This window comes from Zootoca vivipara, chromosome 17, assembly GCF_963506605.1.
Source record: "Zootoca vivipara chromosome 17, rZooViv1.1, whole genome shotgun sequence".
Taxonomy (NCBI): domain Eukaryota; kingdom Metazoa; phylum Chordata; class Lepidosauria; order Squamata; family Lacertidae; genus Zootoca; species Zootoca vivipara.
In genome coordinates this window covers 19441259-19469007 of record NC_083292.1, presented here as the reverse complement: position 1 = coordinate 19469007, position 27749 = coordinate 19441259, and the positions used below count along the sequence as shown (strand labels likewise).

The 27749-nt window shown below is 46.2% G+C and overlaps 2 protein-coding genes across 14 annotated transcripts in view; one reads left to right on the top strand and one right to left on the bottom strand.

Annotated features, from left to right (window-relative positions):
• The first annotated feature begins 22 nt into the window (after window positions 1-22).
• On the top strand, window positions 23-26004 carry LOC118076416 (acyl-CoA dehydrogenase family member 11). The gene is given in 16 exon segments (XM_060269311.1): window positions 23-301; window positions 5012-5210; window positions 6236-6468; window positions 6963-7062; window positions 8265-8382; window positions 9218-9280; window positions 9283-9359; window positions 9976-10125; window positions 11427-11521; window positions 12543-12642; window positions 13444-13584; window positions 13785-13877; window positions 17538-17645; window positions 18717-18888; window positions 20235-20301; window positions 20925-26004. Coding segments are annotated over 16 exon segments (1854 nt in total). The 5' UTR covers window positions 23-290; the 3' UTR covers window positions 21052-26004.
• The window catches only part of MTMR3 (myotubularin related protein 3), a 312417-nt gene continuing 308556 nt past the window's right edge, over window positions 23889-27749 (bottom strand). For 11 of the 13 annotated variants that reach the window (XM_060269306.1, XM_035099150.2, XM_035099155.2 and 8 more), the window contains one exon: window positions 23889-26638. In XM_060269306.1, coding sequence (XP_060125289.1) covers window positions 26467-26638 — 172 coding nt within the window. In that variant the 3' untranslated portion in view covers window positions 23889-26466. The remainder of the gene's footprint in view (window positions 26639-27749) is intronic. The other 2 variants (XM_035099156.2, XM_035099158.2) reach the window with 1 other exon arrangement.

The following is a 27749-nucleotide window of genomic DNA, read 5'->3' as shown; positions in this document are numbered from 1 at the left end:
CTATCCTGGAAAAAAGAAGTTACTGGGGACAGAAACAGTTCTGATAAAATAAAAAGGTATTGCTTACTCTGAAGTAAGTTGGCAAAGACTGCAGTAAATAAAAGTAGAAAGCTGAGAAACAAACAGCCCTTTCTTGTCACAAAACACTGCATTCAAGTGTGTGCATTCAACTCTTTTCAATTATTAACTTTTAACAGCCATGAGGATATGGAAAGGAGTGTATGAGCCCAAGGCTGGATGCAAGTCACAATTGAACAGATCCCCAAGTTACTCTTTGTGCCTCTACCTTAATGACATACAGGTATGTTATGACCACTCAGCAAAATCAACTTCTAGCTCATTATGGAATATAAACCAAATCTTCCCTTGCAAGACAGTGGCAGAGGATTGCTTTCAGAGTGTGACAAGTTCTCTGCATACAGAAAATGGTTGCTTTAGAAATTGCTTGGAAAGGAACTTGCTTGATACCACCAGATATTGTATGGCCACTAAAGCTTAAAAGGCTTTTAAAGAGGATTAGATAAATTCATGGAGGATAAGGCTATCGGTGGCAACTAGTCATGATGGTTTGCATGCGCCCTCCAAGTTCAAAGGTGCCATGCCTCAATACCAGCTCAGAAACAGTGAGTAAAGGCTTGCTGATGGGCTTCTCAGAGGCATCTGGTTGTCTACCGTTGGAAAGAGGATGCTGGACTAGATGTACCTTTGACATGATCCAACTGTGGGGCTCTTGTTTTATCTTCAGAAGGGGCATAAATAGAATACTGAGTGCTTTTGAGAAAAGGCAGCGCAGCAGTGTGTCAAAAAGTTTGGAATGTGGCTCCTCCATTGGACATCTGCATATCTCCCAGTTACATTTCATGTACACTTGTCAACACACACACATAATAACAGGGTTAAATTATATAGGTTACAAAGCTGTGTGAGTGTGTGTGTGTAAGTTCCGAAGGCTCTGTCTTTGCCCATATAACTGCTGCAAACCAAAGAGACTCTGTTTAAACCCTAGGAACCTTTCCAATTTGCAAGCACTTAGGCTGCAACCCTGCAGTTTGGTCAGACTCATGTTGGTGGCTTCGAGAACACTGTCCAACCATCTTGTCCTCTGTTGTCCCCTTCTCCTTGTGCCTTCCATCTTTCCCAACATCAGCGTCTTTTCCAGGGAGTCTTCTCTTCCCATGAGGTGGCCAAAGTATTGGAGCCTCAGCTTCAGGATCTGTCCTTCCAGTAAGCACTGAGGGCTGATTTCCAGAGAGTCTTCTCTTCTCATGAGGTGGCCAAAATATTGGAGCCTCAGCTTCAGGATCTGTCCTTCCAGTGAGCACTCAGGGCTGATTTCCTTCAGAATGAATAGGTTTCATCTTCTCGCAGTCCCTGGGACTCTCAAGAGTCTCCTCCAGCACCATAATTGAAAAGCATCAATTCTTTGGCGATCAGCCTTCTTTATGATCCAGCTCTCACTTCCATGCATCACTACTAGGAAAACTATAGCTTTAACTATATAGACCTTTGTCGGCAAGGTGATGTCTCTGCTTTTTAAGATGCTGTCTAGGTTTGTCATTGCTTTTCTCCCAGGCGTCTTCTAATTTTGTGACTGCTGTCACCATCTGCAGTGATCATGGAACCCAAGAAAGTAAAATCTCTCACTGCCTCCATTTCTTCCCCTTCTATTTGCCAGGAGGTGATGGGACCAGTGGCCATGATCTTAGTTTTTTTGATGTTGAGCTTCAGACCATATTCTGCGCTCTCCTCTTTCACCCTCATTAAAAGGTTCTTTAATTCCTCCTCACTTTCTGCCATCAAGGGTGTGTCATCAGCATATCTGAGGTTGTTGATATTTCTTCCGGCAATCTTAATTCCATTTTAGGATTCATCCAGTCCAGTCTTTCGCATGATGAATTCTGCATATAAGTTAAATAAGCAGGGACACAAGTACTCCTATCCCGGTTTTGAACCAATCAGTTATTCCATATCCAGTTCTGACTGATCTCCAATCCTGTGGCCACTGCTGAGTTTTCCAAACTTGCTGTCATATTGAGTGTAGCACCTTAACAGCATCATCTTTTAAAATTTTAAATAGTTCGGCTGGAATATCGTCACTTCCACTGGCCTTGTTATTAGCAGTGCTTTCTAAGGCCCATTTGACTTCACTCTCCAGGATGTCTGGCTCAAGGTCAGCAACCACACTACCTGGGGTGTACAAGACCTCCATATCCTTCTCGTATAATTCCTCTGTGTATTCTTGCCACCTCTTCTTGATGTCTTCTGCTTCTGTTAGGTCCTTTCCACTTTTGTTCATTATTTCTTCTTATTATTTTGCTTCTTCATGGATCACTGCCTTGACATGGCGAAGGAGCTTGGATAACTCAGAGAAGCTATGAGCTATGCCGTGCAGGGCCACCCAAGAGGGAAATGTCATAGTGGAGAGTTTTGACTAAACGTGATCCACCTGGAGCAGGAACTGGCAAGCCACTGCAGTATCCCTGTCAAGAGAACTCCATGGACAAAGACAACAGATGGGTGTTAGCAGCTCCTAATGAACCACAAAGGAATCCAGGGATTGGCGGCTCCAGGTAGCCTCACCAGACAGACCAAAGACTACAGGTCAAATGTTCATATCAAGTCTCTCCCACCTGCAAGATGGTTTACACACAGAGAGTGTGATGGAGCTCTCAGGGGAGATGACAGAGAAGGCTATAAACATGGAGATTCTTGCCAAAACAGATCAGATGAAAGAAAAGTGCTAGGAAGAGTTCTAGTTTTATGGTGGGATACTTGGCTGGGCCGCTTAAAGGGAGTAAGGAGAAAGAAATTTATAGCAGATTTATATGGTAAACTGGGAGATTTATATGGTATGTTGGGAGTGCAGAAAAAGTCATTTAATGCTGTAGATCTTACCTACTGCCTGCCACTGAGATAGTGAACACACCTCAAGCAGAATACCCAATTGGTGATGCTTCTTGTGTGAACAATGAGGGATGTATCTGTGTAGTACACCAGTGTCTCTCATAGCACATGCATGGCAGCATTTTGTACAACGCAGTGTGCGCATATATATACACGAGAAGGTTTTGAAAGGTTTTTTGGGTTAAAATAAAAATAGGAAGACTCAAAACTCTTCATAGCACAGCAGTAGAAAAGTGATTTTAATTTAAGGGGCACCTTTCCTTTCCTATATATCTGTGGGAGTTTTGCGATGGTGGGAGGGAAAGCCGCAATTTCCCTTCAGGCAGAATAGAATCCTGCCCACTTCCCGCCTAAATTCAACGGTCGACTCCAACGGTCTCTTCAGGTGGGCGCTGAATTTAAGTAGGATTCTATTTGACATGAAGGGGGAAAAACCTCCACCTGACGGAAACCTCTGCCCATTTGTTGTTGTTTAGTCGTTTAGTCGTGTCCGACTCTTCGTGACCCCATGGACCATAGCACGCCAGGCGCTCCTGTCTTGCACTGCCTCCCGTAGTTTGGTCAAACTCATGTTCGTAGCTTCGAGAACACTGTCCAACCATCTTGTCCTCTGTCGTCCCCTTCTCCTAGTGCCCTCAATCTTTCCCAACATCAGGGTCTTTTCCAAGGATTCTTCTCTTCTCATGAGGTGGCCAAAGTATTGGAGCCTCAGCTTCACGATCTGTCCTTCCAGGGAGCACTCAGGGCTGATTTCCTTCAGAATGGATAGGTTTGATCTTCTTGCAGTCCATGGGACTCTCAAGAGTCTCCTCCAGCACCATAATTCAAAAGCATCAATTCTTCGGCGATCAGCCTTCTTTATGGTCCAGCTCTCACTTCCATACATCACTACTGGGAAAACCATAGCTTTAACTATATGGACCTTTGTCGGCAAGGTGATGTCTCTGCTTTTTAAGATGCTGTCTAGGTTTGTCATTGCTTTTCTCCCAAGAAGCAGGCGTCTTTTAATTTCGTGACTGCTGTCACCATCTGCAGTGATCAAGGAGCCCAAGAAAGTAAAATCTCTCACTGCCTCCATTTCTTCCCCTTCTATTTGCCAGGAGGTGATGGGACCAGTGGCCATGATCTTGGTTTTTTTGATGTTGAGCTTCAGACCATATTTTGCGCTCTCCTCTTTCACCCTCATTAAAAGGTTCTTTAATTCCTCCTCGCTTTCTGCCATCAAGGTTGTGTCATCTGCATATCTGAGGTTGTTGATATTTCTTCCGGCAATCTTAATTCCGGCTTGGGATTCATCTAGTCCAGCCTTTCGCATGATGAATTCTGCATATAAGTTAAATAAGCAGGGAGACAATATACAACCTTGTCGTATTCCTTTCCCAATTTTGAACCAATCAGTTGTTCCATATCCAGTTCTAACTGTAGCTTCTTGTCCCACATAGAGATTTCTCAGGAGACAGATGAGGTGATCAGGCACTCCCATTTCTTTAAGAACTTGCCATAGTTTGCTGTGGTCGACACAGTCAAAGGCTTTTGCATAGTCAATGAAGCAGAAGTAGACGTTTTTCTGGAACTCTCTAGCTTTCTCCATAATCTAGCCCATTTAGTTTCATATTAAAGCATTAATCCGGGTTCAGTGCCTCAAAGCATCTATCTCCAAGGCTGGGCTGGGAGAGACTTCCTGCCTGAAAACCTGGAGAGCGATTGCTGCCAGGGTTTGTGGACAATACTGCGCTCGACGGACTAAGGGGCAGCTTCCTATTTTCTTGCAAATAAAGTTGGATCGGGTCGAGGGAGGGAATCTGCTCCGCCAGCTCCGCTGCCACCTCCTCCGCAGAGAAGCTGTCTTTTTAAAAACTTGTTTATGCACGCAGGAGCATCCCGGTTTTGGCTTCAGCCTTTACTGAACCTCCTTGCAGGAACTTTGTTTCAGTTTTTAGTCATGTTGTTGGAGGCGGGAGGTGGTGCAAGGTGAAACAAACACGGACACTATGTTCTTTTTCAATTGCTTTTGGTTTGCTTTTTGGCTTTTGGTTGGTTGGTTGGCTTTGGTCATGTGGACGCCTTGCAAGCCGAAGCTGTCAAACTGCAATTTTTGGTTGCAAAGCTTAGGGCAAGCAGGGAATCAAAAGTGCTGGAATCAGCAAGTGGAGCCCATGGATCGAAAATGCTCCTCACAACACCCAAGGGAGCTTTCTGCCAGGAAAGAAATTGGAGTCTTTTGTCAAGAACAGCCTAGGATTGGAAATCCATACCTGGAAGATGCTTTTCTTCAGGATTACTTGAAATCACAGCTACCCACTGAGGTCTGTATTTTATATATTATATTATATATATAGACACACATATATATTTAAGGCATGCGCGCGTGCACACACACAATGTTCTGTGACCTCTAGAGACTCCTAGAATTGTAGAATTAGAAGGGACTTCAAGGGTAATCTCATCCAACTCCCTACAATGCAAGTATCACAGCTCGTTTGCACAGACAATTTACACAGATTTGATTACTTCCTCTGATTTAAACAAAAGCAATTACATTACATCCTTCACATATAGGACATTTAGAGTATCCAAACAGGTGGTGGTTGATTCCCTTTGAGACTGGTAGAGTGGAAGGCAGGAAACCCCACAGCAGGTGATGCCAGAGCCAATTTTAGGTTTGTCCCCATCCACCTCCCTGCTGAGTTCTATAAGGAGCAACTGTGACACAAAGGAGGCGGAGGAGGAGGAAGAAGAAGAAGAAGATGGGCAGCCAGATGGACCCAATCCTGTGACATTTCGGTCATGACTAGACCTAATGGTCAGGTTTACCTTTACCTATCTTGTCCTCCACTGATTTAAAAGCCAAATGGCTGTTTGTTCTTTGCTTAAAAGTTATGCAAGAAGCCAGCAGTTTGCCCTGTTCCCAAGCTGCTGTCTACAGTTAAAAACAAACCTCGCTAGTTGAAGCAGGTGAAAGGTGAACTACGGTATGTATGGGTCATTATGTACGTGCAGTTATTAAGTAGTAAATTTTTAAAGTGCAAGACAGTCTCCCAAGCCATGTCTCCAAGGAAAGTCCAAAAGTACAGGCGGCAGGGTTGATTCTTAGTTTATAGCATAAGACCATTTCAAATAGCAGCAGTACATAATACTCAGTTTAAAAGGAACAGTACCAGAGACCAGTGAGGTCATACAGGGAGCCCAATACTTTGTTTTATGTTCTGCTTGCTGTGATGTTTTTATTTTATTATTTATTTATACATAGATACATACATACATACATACATACATACATACATACATACATACATACTTGTCCATCTGCCCACATTCTTTTACTTTTCAGGTGTTTGCTGATGTAAGTTTGGACCTTGAACAGTTTGGGACTCGTGTGAAGGATGAAATTGATCTCCTGGGACGCGAGTGTGAGTTAAACCCTCCACAACTTAAGCAGTTCGATGCCTGGGGGCGGCGTGTGGATGAAATTATCACCTGCCCAGCCTGGAAGAGGATGAAGGAGATCTCGGCTGAGGAGGGGCTGATTGCTGAAGCTTATGAGAGGAGATACTCTAACTGGAGGTACAAATTTAGTTGACACCTGCAGACTCAGTTGGCCACACTTCAGGGTGGTGAACATGTCCATATACCTCCAGTGCCATTCAAAATGAAATGTCCCTACAGTGGGGATGGTGACACTTTTCTAGATGAAAGCACTCCCACAGTAGAACTCCCACAGCATGTAATGATTGGCCACCGATTTGGATGGCTTTAAAAGATCGAAAGACAGATTCATGTAAGGCTACTATCAATGTCTACTAGCTACGATGGCTATGTTCTGCTTCCATGGTCGAAGGCAGTATGCCTCTGAACACCATCTCCTGGTAATTGGAAGTGGGAAGACTGCTGTTGCACTCATGTCCTGCTTGTGAGCTTCCCATTGAGGCATCTGCTTGGCCACTGTGAAAACAGAGTGCTGAACCTGATAGGCCTTTAGCCAAGCTCTTTTTGTGTTCTTGTGTAGCTGACATCTCTCTATAACAAATATATTTTCCCCTTTGTTTCTCCTTCCACAGCCGCATTCATCAGATTGCCAAACTGTACCTTTTCGCACCTTCTTCTGGTATTTTTTCGTGTCCTCTGGCCATGACTGATGGAGCAGCAAAAGTAATAGAGGTGAGATCACAAGTCAGTGCTCAGCAGGTAGAACACTATATTGCATTGCTCTGAATTAGACTGTCAGAGATTCATTTCTGGAATGTTGCTACCAAAGTAAAACACCCTACCCATAAATTTTCCTTACCAAAAAAACAAAACCCCATTCACAACACTATTATTTAGAAACTTTGGAGAGCTGCTAGACCAGTCATCCCCAAACTGCGGCCCTCCATATGTTTTGGCCTACAACTCCCATGATCCCTAGTTAACAGGACCAGTGGTCGGGGAAGATGGGAATTGTAGTCCAAAACATCTGGAGGGCCAAAGTTTGGGGATGCCTATGCTAAACTAATACTGAACTATGCTAATTGTCTGGCTCTATATAAGACATATTCCTCAGTTCCCCAAGGCCTTCCCTAATAAGGCCAGATTGGGAGTTAGCAAAACTGGTGCATATGTGGCATCCTGGCTCTGCTTAAATCCAAAGTGATGCATATCAGCCAGCTCTGCTGAAAAACCTTTTGGTCCTTATCTCAGAGGCAGATCTTTGGCAGGGCAACTGGTTCCACCACACTGGGCTCTGAGCCCGAAGGGCACCACAGTGAACAGAGCAGAACGGAAGGCAAGAGGCCACGGGGAGGGGCTCCGAATTTTGGCCTTGCACAGGGCGCCATTGAAATTTAGAAGACCAAAGTCTAATCCTGACTATCTGGAGTTGTTGGTATAAGAACTCTGTGGAGAAGCTCCCTTGCCTGACTTTGCATCTCACCGAACCCTAGCCAGACTGTCATGGACTGGTTGGATGCAGAGGAGTGGTGGGAGGCACCAGCAAGGGAATCACAAGGTGAAGAAGGCTCAGTGCCAGGGCATTTGTGGTGGGACAATGATGCATGATTAGAGGAAGGTGTCAAAATCTGAATAAGGAACAGGGTTTAGTGAGCAGGAAGAGGCTGTGACAGAGGGCAGTCGAGACTCAGAGGTGTCAGAGGAATGGGGCCAGGAGACAGAAATGAGGCAGGCTGCTGCAGAATCCAGAGAGTCTCCCCCTCCTACTGAGACCAGCTCTCCTCCCACCTGGTCTCCCAAAGCATGCAGAGGAATAAAGAGGGAGGAGCAACAGATGCCAGGACAAATGAGCTTTGGGCTGCTGTGGAAGGAGCCACAAGAGGAAATCCTGATTGTTTTTCTTTCTCCCGTCTGTTTCCTGCAACTCCGAACAGTCCTTGGGGATCCCCAAGCCCCTCGAAGGTGGTTTTTTCCACTTGACATCACGTGACCCTGCCAAATTCTGGACTTCTGGCCAGTGGATGACTGAACGCAGAGGGGGCTCTGATGTTGGTAAGTATACCCCAAAGTAGGAAGTCTGACACAGAGTGCAATACAAAATGCCTTAAGAAATGAGTAGTGGTGCAGCTAGATAAGGTTATACCATCAGCCTAATGGTCTGTTGAGGCATGGGAAGAGGTCCTTTAGATGGCCATGTGTATAATGTCTGCTTCCACACTTCTAATGGAGAAGAAAAATGAACAAATGAAAAACAATTTACCAACCTGGTAATAAGAAAGATAATACTCTAAGCATGTGCAGTCTCACAGTTTAAAAATTCAATTAATTCATAGCACCACCATGACTATATGAATAAAATATGATAGTTTCTAATGCTTTCTCATGTGATTCTGTGAAACTTAAACTCAGATCTATCCGCAGGCTTCTGGGGAAACCCAGCCAGATGGGTGGGGCATAAATAATAAATTATTATTATTACCAGTATGTCACATAGGCCAGGCCCATAGTAATCACCATGACAACATTGCTGGTGGGTAGGATATAGCCAACCCTATGGATTGCAAACATTATAGCTCCTTAAGTTTACCTATTGCTTGAGTTTCACCTTAAGAACATAGGAAGCTTCCTTATACAGTATTGTCTACATGAACTGGCAGCTGTTGTCCAGGGTCTTTGCCAGCCCTACCTATAGATGCCGGGTTTTGATCCTGGGAACATCTGTATATGAAGCAGGTGCCATGGCCTTTCCCCAAAGTTTCTTGAGGTGTCACCTTCCTTTCTTGGCTACACTGCTGAATGATAATGTTGCTTTTTCTTCAGCTTGAAGCCAGTGCTGGTTATTTGTGAAGATCAGCAGCAGCTAAGAATGGGTGTTCTTTTCTTGCAGCTAATGGCACAGAGACAGTTGCCCTGGAACTCCCTGATGGCAGCTACAGTCTCCATGGCTTGAAACGTTTACTTCGGCCACCGATTCAGATATAACTTTGACACTGGCAAGGAGCATGACTGCAGATGGACAAATACAGCAGGTCAGATTCCTAGCTGGGGAAACTGAAGGACCAGCTCACAAGCAGTAATCAGTAATGTGGAAGTGGGGTGAGAAACAGAGTCCTTCACTGGCCACTGGCCATTTTGACAGGCATTGGGGCCACTTACCTGCCACTCACCTGACATCACATGATCCATTGGGCCTTGCTGTGTTAATCAGTTGATCAGCGCTTATAGCAAGAACCCACTTTGGGCAGGAATCAGCTGCACTAAGAAGCTCCCACTTGAGAACTCTGTAGCATATCCAGTCCCTGCAGGGCTTGCAACACCATCAAACAGTTGATCAACACTGACAGCAAACCTTGTTTGCCAAGAAACTATCCAGAGTAGTACACTTTAAGGATCCTGATTGTCCCCTTACACCCATGTCTTTACCTGCCACATACTCATTTCACATATGATGTCAGGTGAGGATCAGGTGGGCTTGGTTTGCAAAAAACAGCTTCACAGGCCAAAGAGAACCCTTGCCTGGCCTAATTTGGTTCACAGGCTGGACGTTCCCCATTGCTGCAGTAATGTATTGCACAATGCATTCATTCTAGCTCCATTCTCCTTGTTACCAGTCAGTGTTTCTCACCCTTGCATTCTTGGCTGCAGGGCTCCAAAGGTCTGTCTCTGTTCTACCTGAAGATGCGCGATGAGGAAGGGAAGCTGAATGGGATTGAGATACAACGACTGAAAGACAAGCTGGGCACAAGGCAACTGCCGACCGCGGAGCTGCTCCTAAATGGAGCCAAGACACTCAAGGTGAGCAAAAGAGAAAAAGGTGCGGAGGAAAACTTCCTCCAAAGCTCAGTTTCTACTTCCCTGGTATGAGACAAATGAAAGGAAGGTGTTCTGGAGCAGGGCAGCTCTCTGTGGATTTTGCCCATGCTTGGAGCTGCCATGCAGGCACAGAAGCAGACATCACACAGCCAAAACAGCACTGTTTAGGGAAGCTATTATTCTTTAAGAAATTAGTGTATTTTAATATTTCTGTTGGAAGCCGCCCAGAGTGTCTGGGGAAACCCAGCCAGATGGGCGGGGTATAAATAATAAATTATTATTATTATTTATTATTATGGATGAGAATTTCAGCCTCCTTAGGAAAACCAAGTTACTAGCAAAAAAGAAATAGCACCAAACCTGTTGAACAATGCCTTCTGGAGTACTATGGTACTCAGAGGAAGACTAAGAGCAGGCCTCCCAATGCACTCTGTAGCCTCTACCTTCCCTAGTCTGGCCCGCAGTTTGGTCTTCTGGCCTCTACCTTCCAATCTCCTCACAAATGGGGAACCTGGAGGCCAAATGCGGTGCTCCAGGTCTTTCTCTCTGAGCCTTCAAACTCCTCAGGCCACATACCCTACTGGCCCTGCTTTATACCCCAGGGTTTTTTTTTCCTGGCCAGGCTGGAATGTGTCCTTGAACTCCAATAATGGTCTTTGTTTGTCTGGATGGAGAATAAAGGGGTGTGTGTGTTGAAAGTAGCCCATTGTACAAAGGGGTGTGTGGGTGTGGGTGTGTGTAAACTGCTTTCTGATTGCCTTTGGTCCAATCCACCAAAAGCTGCTCTTCCCCTCCTTATGGCTAGATATATATCTATGCAACTGTACTGTGTGTACATATTTCTTGACTGAAGAATTTGTGCATAGCTCCCACTGCTCTGGTTAGGAATTATGGGCAGGCGGAAAGGTTATTACAGTTGTACCTTAGTTGACAAACGCCTTGCAAGTCGATTGTTTTGGCTCTCGAACACCGCAAACCTAGAAGTGAGTGTTCCTGCTTGCGAACGTTCTTTGGAACCCGAATGTCTGGCGTGGCTTCCGTGGCTTCCAATTGGCTGCAGGAGCTTCCTGCAGCCAATTGGAAGCAGCGCCTTGGTTAATGAACATTTTGGAAGTCGAACGGACTTCTGGAATGGATTCCGTTTGGCTTCCAGAGTAAAACTGTATAGGGTTTTATGCCCCAGGGAGAAAATGAGAGAAAGCAAATAGATTTCCTGTTACAAAACTGCAACCCAGTCCATGCTAATTAACCTTATTCTGTTTTTTTCTGTTTCATGCTTTCAGATCTCTGTGGAGGGCCGGGGTGTGGCTTCCATTGTAAACATGCTGACCATCTCTAGGATCCACAATGTCATTGCTGCAGTTGCATGCATGAGAAGGTAATTCATATCCCCTTCCCTAAGACCTACTGGGCCCTTGGTCTTAGTTATGGCTCTTCCAATCATGCTGCTGTCTGAATAAGCATTAAAGTAAGATGAGGTTAGCTGTGAAAATGCTGTTTAAAACTCCTGGTTTCCAAATTGTGGTAGTAAACTACAGTTCCCAGGATTCCTTTGGGAGAATCATGTACATGCGGTGTATGGTGCAGATGGTAACTTCCACGTTACTATCTCTCAAATAAAACTACAGTGGTGCCTCGCTAGACGAATTTAATTCGTTCCACGGGTCTTATAACGAAAAGTTCGTCTAGCGAATCCCATAGGAATGCATTGAATTTATATATATATATTTTTGCCCATAGGAACGCATTAATTGAATTTCAATGCATTCCTATGGGAAACCGCGATTCGCTAGACGAATTTTTCATAAAACGAATTCGTCTAGCGAGGCAACCTCCGCTAGAAAAAACCTTTCGTTAAGCGGAAATTTAGTTAAGCAGGGCATTCGTTAAGCGAGGCACCACTGTATTGCTTGTGAGCTACAATTAGCTACCTCAATCAGAGCAAGAGTGGGGAACATGAGACCCTCCAGATATTGCTGGACTACAGCTTCCATCATTTCTGACCATTGGCAATGCTGGCTGGGGCTGGTGCAAGTTGTAGTCCAGCAACATCTGGAGGGCCACAGGTTAGTCACTCAACAGCTGTGGCCTTTGTGACGTTGGGGCATGTCTTCTCACATGTGACCTTTTTTGAGCACTAAGGTCATCAGGAGAGGCCTTGCTCCAAATTCTGCCACTTTCTGGAGCCAGATTTGAGTGATCTCCCAATGGGCTTGCCAGCTAACAAGAATCCTCCCTGACTTTGTGTTGTGAATCAGAGCTATCTAGGGGGTAGGGTGTTTGTTGTATGTGAGCAACAAAGTGGTGCATCTAAACCATAATTACAGCATGATATGAGAGGAATACAGGAAAAATAGCCAAGTGCATTCAATTAGCTAAAAATTACCTTCCATCTCCAGAGTGATCACCCTGGCAAGGGATTATGCCACCAAGAGGGAAGCCTTTGGAAAACCCCTGAAGGCTCACCCGTTGCACATGCAGACTTTGGCTCGAATGGAGGTGAGCATTCGGAGGTGCTGGTTTGGTTTGACCTTGACCCTTGAAGTCTTCCCCTGCCACCTACAAAGCATATGAGACTCCCCACCACAGTCACATTCTTCTTGGTCATGAGGTGAAGGTGGTTTCCTCTTTCTCCCTTGAAAAGCACATACGGTAGAGACGAAGGAGGAAGTTGGAAGAGTGAGGTTCTTTCTTACAGCCTCTTTCAGCTCCATGTGCTTTTCAGACCTCAGATGAATTCTGTTGGATCCAGCAGCTCCCTTAGAAAAGCAAAATGCCTGTGTATGTAGTGTTTTTCTCTGTCTCAAGGTGGGGTGGGAGCTTACCAGTGGGAGTGCAAAAAGAAGTGACCAGAGGTGGTGGCAATGGCTCTCCAGGATTTCAGGCAGGTAACCTGGATATGTCGGGCACTGAACCAGGATTTCAGGCAGCCCTACATGGATATGTCTGGCATCAAACCTGGGACCTAATGCATGCTAGGCAAATGCTCTATCACTAAGCTAAAATCATTAAGACATAGGAAGTTGCCTTATACTGAGTAAGACATCATTTTCCATCTAGTTCATTATTGTCTACATTAACTGGCATTGGCTTTCCAGTGTTTCAGGCAGGGAACCCTACCAGGATATGCCAAGGATTGATCCGGGGACTTTCTGTATGCCAACCAGGTGTTCTGCCACTCAGCTACAGCCCTTGCCCAATATGACATCCTTTTTTCTCCAGCCGAGTTTTACTTGTTGTAAGAACGTTGTGTGCTTCTCCACCCTGCCCCAATGATCCCAGGCTGTCTTGTTCCTGCAGGTGCAAGCTCGAGGAGCATTCCTGCTGATGATGGAGATAGGGAGATTGCTTGGACTGGAAGAAACCAATAAGGACACTGAGCAAGACCAGCACATGCTTAGACTGCTGACGCCTGTTGCCAAACTTTACACTGGGAAACAGGTAGTGTTTCAAGGCCTAGAATTTGGTTTCATGGTTTAGTTACATATTGGGCTCTGAAGCAACAAGGAAGGGTTAACATAGGAGCCAGATGCTAATTGTGGGGGAGAAGAGGAAAGGAAAGGAAAGAACTAAAGTTGGTAATTGTTTAATGGCCAAGTGGTTGTGAGACCGGGGCAGATCTCTGGATGTCTTTTTTGCAGGCTGTTGCGGTTATCTCAGAAGGGCTGGAGTGTTTTGGAGGGCAGGGCTACATGGAAGATACAGGCCTGGCAGGAGCTTTGCGGGATGCCCAGGTATTAAGTCACACACCCACACCCTGAAAAAAGGGCATTTTACTTAGCCTCTCCTTCTTTCAGCAACCTACTCATGGGTGTACCCAGCATGGGGCAGGGGGTGCAGCTGCCCCCCCCAGAAGACCAAACTGCGGGCCAGACTAGGGAAGCAAATACCCTGCGCAGGCGCCTCGCTTGTTGACATGGGAGGGGAGAGGGGGAGGAAATGCTGCTGGTGCACGCTGCTGGTGCCCGCCCTGCCTACATTTGCACCAATTCCCGCCCACTAAAGCCTTCGCGCCTCCCAATGGAAAGCCCTGCCGGGCGGCAACCTCTCCTGCCTAAGAGTTCTGCTGGGCTGGCAAGTGAAGGAGACGCGGCTCCCTGCATTGGTTGCAGCCGCTGCCACGCTCTGACTCCCAGTAGGCTGCACTGCGATCGTCGGCGCCGCGGGCTGGGAATCGCCCCCTTCCTCCCTCCGCACCCCCCTACCCCCCCTCCTGAGTTAGGAGTTGCTACTGAGACTCCTCCTGGGCCGGGAGAGAAAGTGCACCGACAGGAGCCAGTTCAGCCTCGGCGGGCAGAAGCCCACAAAGGAGGAGTGGGGGGCGGCGCCCAAAGGCGGTGGTCATGGCTGCTGCAAGGAAGCTGTGTGGGGGCGTTTGCGCTGGATTGCCGGCGGCAGGAGTAGCCCAGCGGCAGTGACCCTTCCTCGCCGCCCCCCACCCCCGGCAATAGGAAAGGAGCTGCCTTGGGGGGCGGTACAGCTCTCCGCTCCCCCTGCGTGCATTGCCCTCTCCGGGCATTGGCTGCTGTTAACTTCTTTGCAATGTGCCCCCCCCCCGCCGCTCTCCCTTGCTGCCCCTGCCAAGAGAGGGGCGTTGAGGGCGGGGGAGTCGCTGCCGCCACCGTAGGGTCACAGCTGGGGGGGGCTCGCTTGCTCGCTCGCCTGCGCTGCGCCACCCCACCTTTCCCATCTTTTGCTCCCTTGCGATGGGGAGGCGGCGGTGGCAGCTTCTTCTTCTTCTTCTTTGAGGGCCTCAGCTTGGCGGGGAGGGGGGTCCCCAGTATCCTCCCAGGCCATGGGGGGATGGCCCCCCAGGACTAGCAGACCTCTGAGCTCCTTCCCCATCCCAGATATATAGGGTGGGAACTGGCAAGGCTTCGGGGGGACATCGAGGAGGGAAAGCGGGGCCCAAAGGGGTTTTTCAGGGGGGTGGCTAGCCGTAAATGGATGGGAGCGGTGTTTTCAGAGCAGGGCCGTCTTAAGCATACCTGGCGTCCTGGCACCGTGGTGTGACGGATCCCTCTGGTGCCCCCACCCCGCCACGTTTCCCAGCACGGCAGGCGAAGCTCACAGCGCGGCTGCCGCCTGGAGGGCTAAAGCCCTGCGCAACCCAGCCTGGCTGTAGGGCTGGCCCTGGGCCAGGGGGTGCTGCCCGCCCCGTTGCGACGCCCCTGCACGCGGAGGAGGCGGCCCCAGGCCCGCACGCCTCCGGAAAGCAGCCTGAAGCCGATGAACAGCTGAGAGATGCGCCTGGGGCGGCCGCCGCCACGCCTCTCAGCGGGCACAGCGGCGCCCCTGGTGGCTTGGCACCCCACGCCACCGGACCCGGGCCTAGAGATGGCCCTGCTTCAGAGCAGGGGAATTTCGTGTGAGAGAGTTTAGGGGGTTCATTTAGCGGCTGCAGCCGCCGCCTCAGAGTCGTCGGGCCCACTGGCCCTGTAGCCCTGCCCACATTCCCACTTTATGGCCCCTCCCGTGCCTTGGCCCCGCCCCTGAACGACCATGGCTTGCCCCCCCAGTTTTGATCCTGGGTACGCCCCTGAACCTACTGTATATCCTATAGCAGTGCTGTTGAGGTAGAGCAGGGGACAAAAACTGGCTTCAGAATCTTGGTGGTGGCTCCATTATTTGGAGAGTCTTCCGGAGCTTAGACATCGCTTATCACAGAAGTCTAAGCTCACATTAGAATTAACTATTTTCACTCTTCTTCCAGGTAAAAGTTCTGCAGTTCAAAAATGTACTCTCTGTATCTGTTTCCCTCTCCAGGATTAAGAATGCACCAGTTGTTGATAGAAAGAGCAGCTTCAAACTGTGTCCCTATAGCTTGTAACTGGATTTACTCGCCAAATACCAGGGACTCAAATTTAACGGCATGTGTTAATCATGAGTTAGTTACAATTCCTCAGTGGCAATGTTATTTCTTCAAAGATGAATATTTATAGTAAGCTGGTATAAGTATCCTAAGATATCCCAACCCTCTGTCTGCTGTAACAAATGAACACAGCTGGCAGAGTCTGAAAAATTGACCAGTTTTCAGCTACAAGGAGCACTATCAAGGAATAGATATGCAAATATTAGTTGGAGGGCAGTGCCCACCCTACCCTAGATCAAGCAACACCCCCAAAATGTCTGTTTACAAATTAGTTATAGGCCAGGTTAAGATCAGACTACACGATACACTGCAGAAACATGAAATGAAGCCCTTACAATCCCTTCTCTACTGCAAACCACATCTGGGAGACTGCATTTCATCATAGAAGAGATGAGGGCATGTCACCATTCCACTCTCACTGGTTAACAGTGAGATTGTAAGTCTCCTAAGATGTCCCAACCCTCTGTGTGCTGTAACAAATGAGCTCAGCTGGCAGATTGTGAAAGATGGACCAGTTCTCAGCTACAAAAAGTACTTATCAAGGAACAGTTATGCAAACATATTTGGGAGATTGCATTTCATCAGAGAAGAGATGAGGACATGCGCCACCATTCCACTCTCACTGGTTAACAGCGGTCTTCTGTCCGTTTTTGGTGGCTGGGGGTGAGTGCTCACTGGGCGGGGGCAGGGCACGCGGGGCCCAGAGAACCCACCATGCCAGGCTTTCCCTCACCACCAATACTGCTAGGTGTGCGCACATGGGGCATGGAGGGTTCACGGAGCCTGCGTGCTAGCTCATCCCTGGCCACCAGAATCAAGTGGGGCTACAGCCCTGCCCACCCATGCAGGGAGAAGCCTGGCTGACCGACTCGGCCCTTGACTGGCAAATCCCCACTCCACCCCGACACTGGCCAGGCAGACATTCAGCAAGGGGGCTGGGGACACAGTGGTGAGGCCAGACTCCAGGGCTGAGAGTCCCCCAGCAGCAGGCAGGTGGGACAGGAATCCCTGTGTGGCTCACACCCCCTAAAAATCATGGCCTGCTCCTTGTTAATATAGTCTGGGTGGGAACATCACAGAGATAGAAAGCACCTGTCGGGAAAGAGCTCAGCATCCTCTGCTACTCATTTTCCAACTCAAAAATCTTGCTGACCAGTGTATTTTGGGACCAGAAAGGGCAATTTGTTTATCAGCTTTCTACTTTTATTTCCTTCAGTCTTTGCCAGCTTGGAGCCCTCTGGTTCTTTTGGACTACAATTCTTAGCAGTCCCATCCAGCACAGCCATGTAATGCTAGAGCTGGTGGGAGTTGTCGTCCAAAACATTTGGAGGGTGACAGATTAGCAGAGATTGATAGATTGCAGAAATTTCAGGAGCAATGTTTCATCTGGAGTGACATGCAGTTGTTCTTACTCTTCCATGCATTACTAATCTAACATTTCAACTTTTCTCCAGCATCTTAGATTTTGGCTTCCCTTTTAATTTTGTTTGCTGTACCACTTTTTCCTCTGACTCCCTGACAGGTGCTAACTATCTGGGAAGGAACAACCAATATCCTCTCTCTGGATGTTCTGCGCTCCCTTGTCAAGAGCCAAGGGAAAGTGCTGGATGCATTTTTCTCTACTGCCCAGGTGAGCATTCCTCAACACTGTTTACTGTGTTCCTCAACACTCATTACTTTTAATGTCACTGCTACAAATGTAATCCTAAACTATACCTACCTTCCAACCTGGTGCCCTCCAAATGGTTTTGACTGCAATTCCCAACAGCCATGGCCAACAGAGTTGTGCTAGAAGGGGCTGATGGTGTGTGTGTGTGTGTAATTTTATTAAATTGATATTCTATCCTTCCACCCAAAGGAGCCCAGGGCAGTAAGCAAGCAATAAAACAATCAAACATCTAAAAACCATTCAACTTCATACGAAGACTGGGAAATATAACCACTTAAAAGGCTTGTTGAAATAGGAAGGTCTTCCGCAGGTACCAAAGAGGCAACAGAGGTGGCACCTAATGTTCAAAGGGAGCAGAGGGCAGGTGCCAAAACCCTAAAGGTCTGATTCTTAAGAAATCACTATACTTTTAACCATCATGCTGGCAGGGGCAAACAGGAGTTGTAGTCCAAAATGCAGAGGGCAACAGGTTGAGGAGAAGGCCTCTATTAAGAGGTAACAATAGCATTTTGCATAGATGGCTTGATTCTTAACCATGCTGTCAAATGGAAAGTTATACCAGCTGCACTTACACACTGCAGCCGACACACTAACATGGCACGAAACACAGTTTGGAAAGCTCTGACTAGAGGTTTAACATATTTGATCCCAGCTGCATTTTTGTATTTCATTCCATCTTAACATCATGTGTGTTTATTCTATGCCAAGGGAGGGGGACATGGCCCTCCAGGTGTGGTTGGGAAGCTGAAACATGGGATTTGGAGTCTCCATCAGCTAGCTGGCATGGGCACTATTCAGGAATGATACGCATAGTCTGGCAATAGCTGGAGGACTATGGACTTCCCCTCCCCTCCCCATTGCACAATGTGATAACACCCCAAGGCTCTTTCTTGTTCAGATCAACATAGTTGCCTGGGGAAAAATGTAAACTTTTGTTCAGATTTGCTAACAGCTGAAAAGATGGTTTAGATTGGACAGCAGTAGTGGCTGTTTCGAGAAAAACTGATCACCATGTGATTGATTTCCTTGCAGGCCAGGTTGAAGGTGGCGCTTAGCAACTCTGAACTGGAACTTTCTGTGCAAATAGTTCAAAATGCTCTCCACAAACTCAGACAGTTCACTCAGAAAATAAGCCTAGAGGGGGAAGCCGGGATGCAGCTGTCTGCAAGAGACTTTGCCTATGCTCTGGCACGGATCTATGGAGGTAATGAAAATTGCTGTTAAATAATCACTTTGCCAGCTTACTACAGGATAATGTAGAATTCAGTGCAGTAGGCTGAAGCTTATGATCACCAGGCATTCCTGGGTAGTCTTCCAACAATACTCTGTATTGCGAGTCTATGAGCAATTATTAAAAGGTGGGATTTTTTTGAATTGATTGAGCAATGATTAAAAGGTGGGTTTTTTAAAATTTACTTTAGGATAAGGAGAAGAAATCCATAATTGAAAAGCAGCTGTTTCCAATACTGTGACAATCAAAAGAGGATTTTTGACAGGCACAAAATGTGTTCTAGTTCCCAATACAAAGGAGAGTCTGGCTCCCTTAGTGCAACTAACATCATATGTCACATAGCAGTACACAAAAAGGTAGTACCAGATCAATGGAGATCAAAAAGATTTAAGTTACTAACACAGAACTGAATTTATTGGAAAGCCGGCACATCAAGCTGGAATACGGTAGTTCATTTTCATTGAGATAATCGTTCCTAAGAACGTGTCTCAGAATTCTTAAGATGATGATGGATGCACAATCTCCTGTCCGTGTGAACTGCTGTAGTTTTAAGCAAGCAGGCTGCCAGTGATCAGATTTCAGAGAAACCAATGGCCAGGTCACCTTTCCTTGTTGCTCCCAACCACTGCCATTATCTGTTCCACCACCTGTGACTACCTGATCTATTGACTACTTCCTCAGGCATACACCCATCTGGAAATGTTATCTTCATTACCTTCTAGTTTAAATCTCATTTTCCAGCTTTTGCCTCTGGAATTAAGTTTGGCAAAGACAAAACACCAGGCAGGGGTGGGAAAGAGATGGCACTAGTTCTTTGGACTGCTGTTACTTTAGTGGCATTAGGTGTATACGGGGGTGGAGGAATATTCACAGACTAGTCTATATGCCACAAAGGCCCACCATGGGGCAGAATGACTCATGTATGACTGGCAGATCTCTCTGCCACAGGCATGGGGAACTTTTTTCAGTTACGAGGGTTACATACCATTCAGGGAAACCTTTCAGGGACCACATACCTGTGGTAAGGCCCAAACCCAAAGTGGTAGAGAAATAAATGTAAATCTTACCTTTTACAATAGAGTACCTTCTATGCACCCCTGTCCTCCAGCCAAGCAGCATTATCAGAGCTCAAGGGAATACTCCAGCCAGCCTAAACATGCAAATAGGATATGACAGAAGGGTGGCAAGGGTTGGGTCTAGGGAGAGTCTTAAGGGGCAAGTTAAGAGGTGCTTGAGAGCCATATTTGACCGCTGGACCAGAGGTTTCCCCTCTGCCGTTGCAGAATAATGTTAACCACCTATATATTTGCTTTACATAGGAGTTCTCCTGCTGGAATATGCTGCCAGGCCGAATGCATCAGCCACAGACATCTATGCTGCTCAGAGGTATTAAATAAGCTTAGTCCATCCTCCAAAGCAAGTTCTGAGATGGCACAAACATATTCATATTTTTAACTGCTTAAGAAAGGGCGGCAGTCCTGAATTCTGAATTTCAGTGCAGCTGTCAAGGCTGAAGAGGAGCAGTTTAGATCGGACAAACTCATTCGGCTCGAGAACCAGGCTGTATTCATGTAGGGAAGGAAGAGAGGGACATAATCAGAGGACAGAGCTGTGTGATATTGGTGGGAAGGTGGTCACATAACCCATTTCAGAGTGGTCTGTCAAATCTATCCAGTAGGCTGCCCTATTTGGTTTTCTAAAGTGACCACGTGCCTTGTGATCATTAGGCTCCAGAACATGGGTGGAAGAGCAGATGGTCTCAAAACTCTTCACTAAATATAAATATTAAATGTTGATGCTTATGGCAAAGAAATGGTATTTAGTTTCCAACATACATCAGGGCAGTTTCTTGCAAACCTTTAGCCCGGTGGGAAACCTATGGCCTGGAGGCCAAGAGTTCACCACCTCTTCTTAATGCAGTAGGAGAATCATTGATGGGTTTAAAGTTTAAAACCAGATTTCCAGTTTAAATCAGTTTTACACAAAGGGCTTTGTGGCAACTCTTACAGATGGTGTCACCAAGACATGTGCCCTGTGGACAGTGAAGACAAAGCTGGGTCTTATAGCACTGGAGCAGCTTCTCTGGATACTTCCTTGGTTTATGACAAACACCCAGTTCTGAAAGGAAGACTGTAAGAAGGAAGGCAGAAGAGATGCCATGCACTATCCTGGAAAAAAGAAGTTACTGGGGACAGAGACAGTTCTGATAAAATAAAAATGTATTGTTTACTCTGAAGTAAGTTGGCAAAGACTGCAGTAAATAAAAGTGGAAAGCTGAGAAACAAACAGCCCTTTCTTGTCACAAAACACTGCATTCAAGTGTGTGCATTCAACTCTTTTCAATTATTAACTTTTAACAGCCATGAGGATATGGAAAGGAGTGTATGAGCCCAAGGCTGGATGCAAGTCACAATTGAACAGATCCCCAAGTTACTCTTTGTGCCTCTACCTTAATGACATACAGGTATGTTATGACCACTCAGCAAAATCAACTTCTAGCTCATTATGGAATATAAACCAAATTTTCCCTTGCAAGGACAGTGGCAGAGGATTGCTTTCAGAGTGTGACAAATTCTCTGCATACATGAAAAGGGGTGCTTTAGAAATTGCTTGGAAAGTAACTTGCTTGATACCACCAGATATTGTATGGCCACTAAAGCTTAAAAGGCTTTTAAAGAGGATTGGATAAATTCATGGAGGGTAAGGCTATCAGTGGCAACTATTCGTGATGGTTTGCATGCACCCTCCAAGTTCAAAGGTGCCATGCCTCAATACCAGCTCAGAAATAGTGAGTGAAGGCTTGCTGATGGGCTTCTCAGAGGCATCTGGTTGTCTACTGTTGGAAAGAGGATGCTGGACTAGATGTACCTTTGACATGATCCAACTGTGGGGCTCTTGTTTTATCTTCAGAAGGGGCATAAATAGAATACGGAGTGCTTTTGAGAAAAGGCAGCACAGCAGTGTGTCAAAGTTTGGAATGTGGCTCCTCCATTGGACATCTGCATATCTCCCAGTTACATTTCATGTACACTTGTCCACACACACAGATATTAACAGGGCTAAATTATATAGGTTCCAAAGCAGTGTGTGTGTGTGTGCATCCCAACTAGTAAGTACTGAAGGCTCTGTCTTTGCCCATATAATTATCTGCTGCAAACCAAAGAGACTCTGTTTAAACCCTAGGAACCTTTCCAATTTGCAAGCACTTAGGCTGCAACCCTGCAGTTTGGTCAGACTCATGTTGGTGGCTTCGAGAATACTGTCTAACCATCTCTTCCTCTGTCGTCCCCTTCTCCTTGTGCCCTTCATCTTTCCCAACATCAGGATCTTTTCCAGGGAGTCTTCTCTTCTCATGAGGTGGCCAAAGTATTGGAGCCTTGGCTTCAGGATCTGTCCTTCCAGTGAGCACTCAGGGCTGATTTCCTTAAGAATGGATAGGTTTGATCTTCTTGCAGTCCATGGGACTCTCAAGAGTCTCCTCCAGCACCATAATTCAAAAGCATCAATTCTTCGGCGATCAGCCTTCTTTATGATCCAGCTCTCACTTCCATACATCACTACTGGGAAAACCATAGCTTTAACTTTATGGACCTTTGTTGGCAAGATGATTTCTCTGCTTTTTAAGATGCTGTCTAGGTTTGTCATTGCTTTTCTCCCAAGAAGCAGGCGCCTTTAAATTTCATGACTGCTGTCACCATCTGCAGTGATCATGGAACCCAAGAAAGTAAAATCTCTCACTGCCTCCATTTCTTCCCCATATAAGTTAAATAAGCAGGGAGACAATATACAGCCTTGTCATACTCCTTTCCCAATTTTGAACCAATCAGTTGTTCCATACCCAGTCCTTCTGTAACTTCTTGTCCCACATAGAGATTTCTCAGGAGAAAGATGAGATGATCAGGCACTCCCATTTCTTTAAAAAACTTGCCATAGTTTGCTGTGGTCGACAGTCAAATGCTTTTGCGTAGTCAATGAAGCAGAAGTAGATGTTTTTCTATAACTCTGTAGCTTTCTCCATAATCCAGCGCATGTTTGCAATGGTCTCTGGTTCCTCTGCCCCTTCAAGATCCAACTTGCACTTCTGGGAGTTCTGGGTCCCCATACTGCTTAAGCCTACCTTGTAGAATTTTAAGCATAACCTTGCTAGTGTGTGAAATGAGCACAATTATGCGGTAGTTGGAGCATTATTTGGCACTGCCCTTCTTTGGGATTGGGATGTAGACTGGTCTTCTCCAATCCTGTGGCCACTGCTTAGTTTTCTAAACTTGCTGGCATATTGAGTATAGCACCTTAACAGCATCATCTTTTAAAATTTTAAATAGTTTGGCTGGAATATCATCACTTCCACTGGCCTTATTAGCAGTGCTTTCTAAGGCCCATTTGGCTTCACTCTCCAGGATGTCTGGCTCCCTGGGGTTTACGAGATCTCCGTATCTTTCTGGTATAATCCCTCTGTGTATTCTTGCCACCTCTTCTTGATGTCTTCTGCTTCTGTTAGCAGATTTATATGGTAGACTGGGAGATTTATATGGTAAGCTGGGAGTGCAGAGAAAGTCATTTAATGCTTTAGATCTTACCTACTGCCTGCCACACCTCAAGCAGAATACCCAATTGGTGATGCAGTGTCCTCTTCTTGTGTGAACAATGAGGGATGTAGCTGTGTAGTACACCAGTGTCTCTCATAGCACATGCATGGCAGCATTTTGTACAACACAGTGTGCGCATATATATACACGAGAAGGTTTTGAAAGGTTTTTTGGTTCCTCTTGCCTAGGAACAGGAGGAGGGGCATCTCATACTAGTAAAACCCTCAAGAGGTCAACTTGCTTCCAAAGGCAAACAAGGCTTTGTGCCACTGCCACTGCCACCACCCTGCCCAAACCAGTGATAAGGAAAAAAGACGTAGCAGCACATTTCTCCAGCTTACGGAAGGGTGGGGAAGTTAAAAAAGTAGGAAGTGGGTCAGCAAGTGCTCCCATGCAAAATTCTAAACTTTATTCACTTTTATTTATATATTTAACAATTCTAAAGTATTTACGTCTTGCTCTTGACAAAAGAAAATTGAAAAATATAAAGGAGCAACTTTGCGCTCCTCTTCAGGAGAGAAGAGTTTTATACAGCTATGTGGCGCGAGTGTCCTGCTTTACATACAAAGAATAAAATATTAATAAAAAAGTGCTTCATTGATCAAAAAGACTAAGAGCTGCAAGCGTTTATTCACACTGTACATCACAGACACCCCCCGCAAAAAAAAACCCGTATCAGAACCTCTTGGCACCTGTCGTTATGAACTGCAGAATATTAAACCTTGTTTTCACCATCTATTTGTACCATTAAAACCACACTGCCACAATTATGCTTTTCCTTCAACAACCATCTCTCTATTCACCCACTTTAATGGATAAGTACAGATAAACTCCATTTACTCCATTCCAACTCCCACCTCTATTAAAAAAAGATTGCTATGCATCTTTGCTGCATATTCCCATAACATTTAATTTCATATTAAAATTCCAAAAGCCAACTTACGAGCCAGGCTTTGTATTGCCCCTTCTCCCTGCTGGAAGAAAGGAGTACAAAGAAGCTACGTACATCCCCCAAGCTGCCTGAAAAGGTGCAAAGTCTCTTCCTATGCCTCTTGGAAAGGCTTGATTTTCATTCCCAAATGCTTCCTTTGTATGACTGTGTTGTAATCAACACACACACCTTTTCACAGAGAACAGGGAAACAAACAAAAGTTTGCTGACAGGGCTTTCTTCTATCAGGTATTCCAATACACTCTAAAACGTCACTTTAGAAGGCATTGCCCTATCTTGGCAATAGGTTAATTCTAAGTTTGCAATCTCTTTTCAGAAGATTGGTTTGCTTATTACACCACTGCTGCTTGAAATGACCTCCCTGGAGTCTCTCTTCTTCCTCCATGCTGCTATTAATACACAGCCCCCCTTGGTATGGTTGGAGGGCTTTAATGGCATTGCCACACATTCCCGGCAGTTGCTGGCTTGGGTACAGTTGCCCACACAATGTGTAAGAACCACAGGGAGCTCAGTGCTGCCTACGAACTTGTGCCATGAGGAAGACATCTCAAGCTGAGGCAGTCTCAAGTGGTGGCAGCTGTGTGATAAGGGAAACATGTTCAGTAGTCAAATTCTACAGGCTGGGGCAGAGGAAAGGAAAGGAAGATAGAGGCACATCACTACTTGGTGGAATATTAGGCAGAAGCTGCTTCAGCTTCCCCTGGCAAATGAATTGCAGAAAAAATGTATTTATTTTCACACCCACCAAGCAAAACCTATAAGGGGTTTTTTGTTGGCAGGGTTGGGTTGGGAAGACGATATTAAAATAAATATAGGGGGACTCAAAACTCTTCATAGCACAGCAGTAGAAAAGTGATTTTAATGTAAGGGGCACATTTTTTATTTCAGTGAGTTTTATCTTTACATATTGGGGGGGGGCAGTTTTTAAAATGCCCTAGTTTGGGGCCTTGGCAAACCAGTTTTCGCTGACTCTCCTCTGTAGAAAAAAAACCAACAAATCAAAGCCATCCCCCATTTGCTTTGGGGTTCTCCTTGTGAGAGGGGGAGCCTGGCCGACAGTATTATTTGACTTTGCATGCAGCCTTCCCAGTGCAGCGAAGCAGCTCTGCCTTCTGTGTAAACTATCTTTTTTTACGAAAGAAAAAAAGTGGGGGCAAGGATAGCATTTTAATAGCTACTAATAAGCCCAAACACCAGTTCCTTCAAAACAAATTGCATGTACAAGAGTCTTACACTGAGGTGCCAGTTTAAAAATACAACCCTGAACAGGAATGGCCTGTCCAATCCCCCTTCCCTTTCACTTCCCTCAAACAAGTGTACACTTTCTTTAGCCAAAGTGGTCCAGGCATTGCCTACTTTAAGCCACAAGTCTGCCAACATCAGCAAAGGACTGCCCAATGTGGAGAGCTGCAACCAATTCTGTCCCCCGCCTGCCCTTTCGTGTAGCAAGGATAACTAAGCCCACTCTAAGAACAGAGGGAGAGAGGTTTTTTGTTTGTTTGTTTTTTGAGAAGGCAGCTCCCATTTCTTCTAGCAGCAACAACTTCCCAAACAGCAGGTTGCTGTTGGGAAGTAACAGGAGTGACTGGAAAAAAGAAAGCATAAGCACTGACGCTAAAAGGTATTCACAAGGTCTCTGGACCGATTACCCTTCCTCTCACAGCAAGGTGGAATTATCCGTCTGCAGCACAGTTCCGACAGCAGGGCAACAGAAATGCCAGCGGGGAAGATTCCAGACCTTCTTTTCTTCATCTTCCAGCAAAATCCACACAAAATTTACATGAGGTGGATGAAAATGACACTGGGGGGAACAGCTGGAAAGGAGGGGTTTCTGCTCCACCAGTACTGGCCCAGCATCCTGTCCCTCTGAGCATGTCATCATCTCTCCTCCCAACTCCAGAGTGCAAGGCTTCTCTCCAGTCCTACCAGCTTCAGTCAGCAGAGAAATGTGCGTATCTGCTTAGCAGGGAGAGGTGGTGCTGTCTCTTCCCGGCTTTCCTTCCACGCTGGAGTCTCAGTTTGAGGTGGCAGCAATAGGTTTGTCCAGTTCAAGGTCAAGGCTGGGGCTACTGGGATGCAAGCTGCTGTAGCAGGATTTGCAGACCCGGCTGGGTTCGAAGAGCTGCTGGCTGGGGACCGGCACCTTCTGGTTACAGCAGCTGGAGCAAAAGACATTCCCACAATTCCTTCAGTCAGGAACAGGAAGAGAAGAAATTACAGTAAATTTGCAACTCAGGAATGCAGTTTCCACAACAGTACATGTCTTAAGTTGGTGCTTGCAGAAAAAGGGTAAAAGGGGGGGGCAGCCTTTGGCCTAGTTGCCAAAGAGCAGATTGGGTGGTAGAGGGTTAAGTTCTTTCCCCCCTGCACATTGCAGTGGGTCAGAGCGCCACAGGATGGTGATGTTTGCTATGATGCCAGTCCAGAAATGGTGATCTGGAGAGGTGGAAAGAGCCTGTAACCGAGCCACAACTTTCTTTTGTGCCTATCTTCAGTGCAATGGAATATTTCAGCTATGTCTCCGTCTGCTCCTGGCTGTTGCTTCCCAAAAAGAAGTTAACTAGAATCGAGCCTTGAAGACTGGCAAGCCAGTCAAATCCTCCCCCCAAAAGAAAAAAGCCTACATAAGCCAGAAGTGAGCCAGCTGAAGCTCAAGGGAACTACAGCAACACTGTCTTTCAGCACAAAGAAAATTTGAGTCCATGGGATCCATGCAAAGCCACGCAGTGAGCAGCCAGAAAAGATGCAGCCCACATACTGAGTGAATGAGGGATGCAGCAGCTGACACATCTGTCAGTTGTCAGTCACAGCAGGGCCATAACAGCACATGCATCTTGGGGCAGAGATGGGGTCCTGTGTGCAACTAGAACCCCACAACCTCCCACTTCTGCTCTCAAACCTGCTTTCCCCCAAATGGAGCTCTGAGCAGCGGAAAAGGTCCCTGGTTCATAATCTTTAACTTGCAAATATAGGCAAGCATTAAGTAAGAATTAAGTAAGAATTTTTTTGCACCTCACGACAGGTTTAATCTGCTCTTCTCCAATAGCATAATAGTGGGAGATAGGAGGCAACTGGCTTTATTTAAAGAGTTCCTGCCAGGGTGTGGTTTCTCCTTTTGTTAACTGTCGATGTAACAAGCAAAGGGAAACCCCCATTTTTCATCTCACGAACTTTCATCTTTCCAGCATGGCAAAGCAACCTCTAGATATCACTCACTCAGGGCTAGACTTGGGCTGGTGGTTTGGAAGTCGTCTTATGGACTCCAATAAACACTGCTCTAAGAGAGAACAGCAGGAG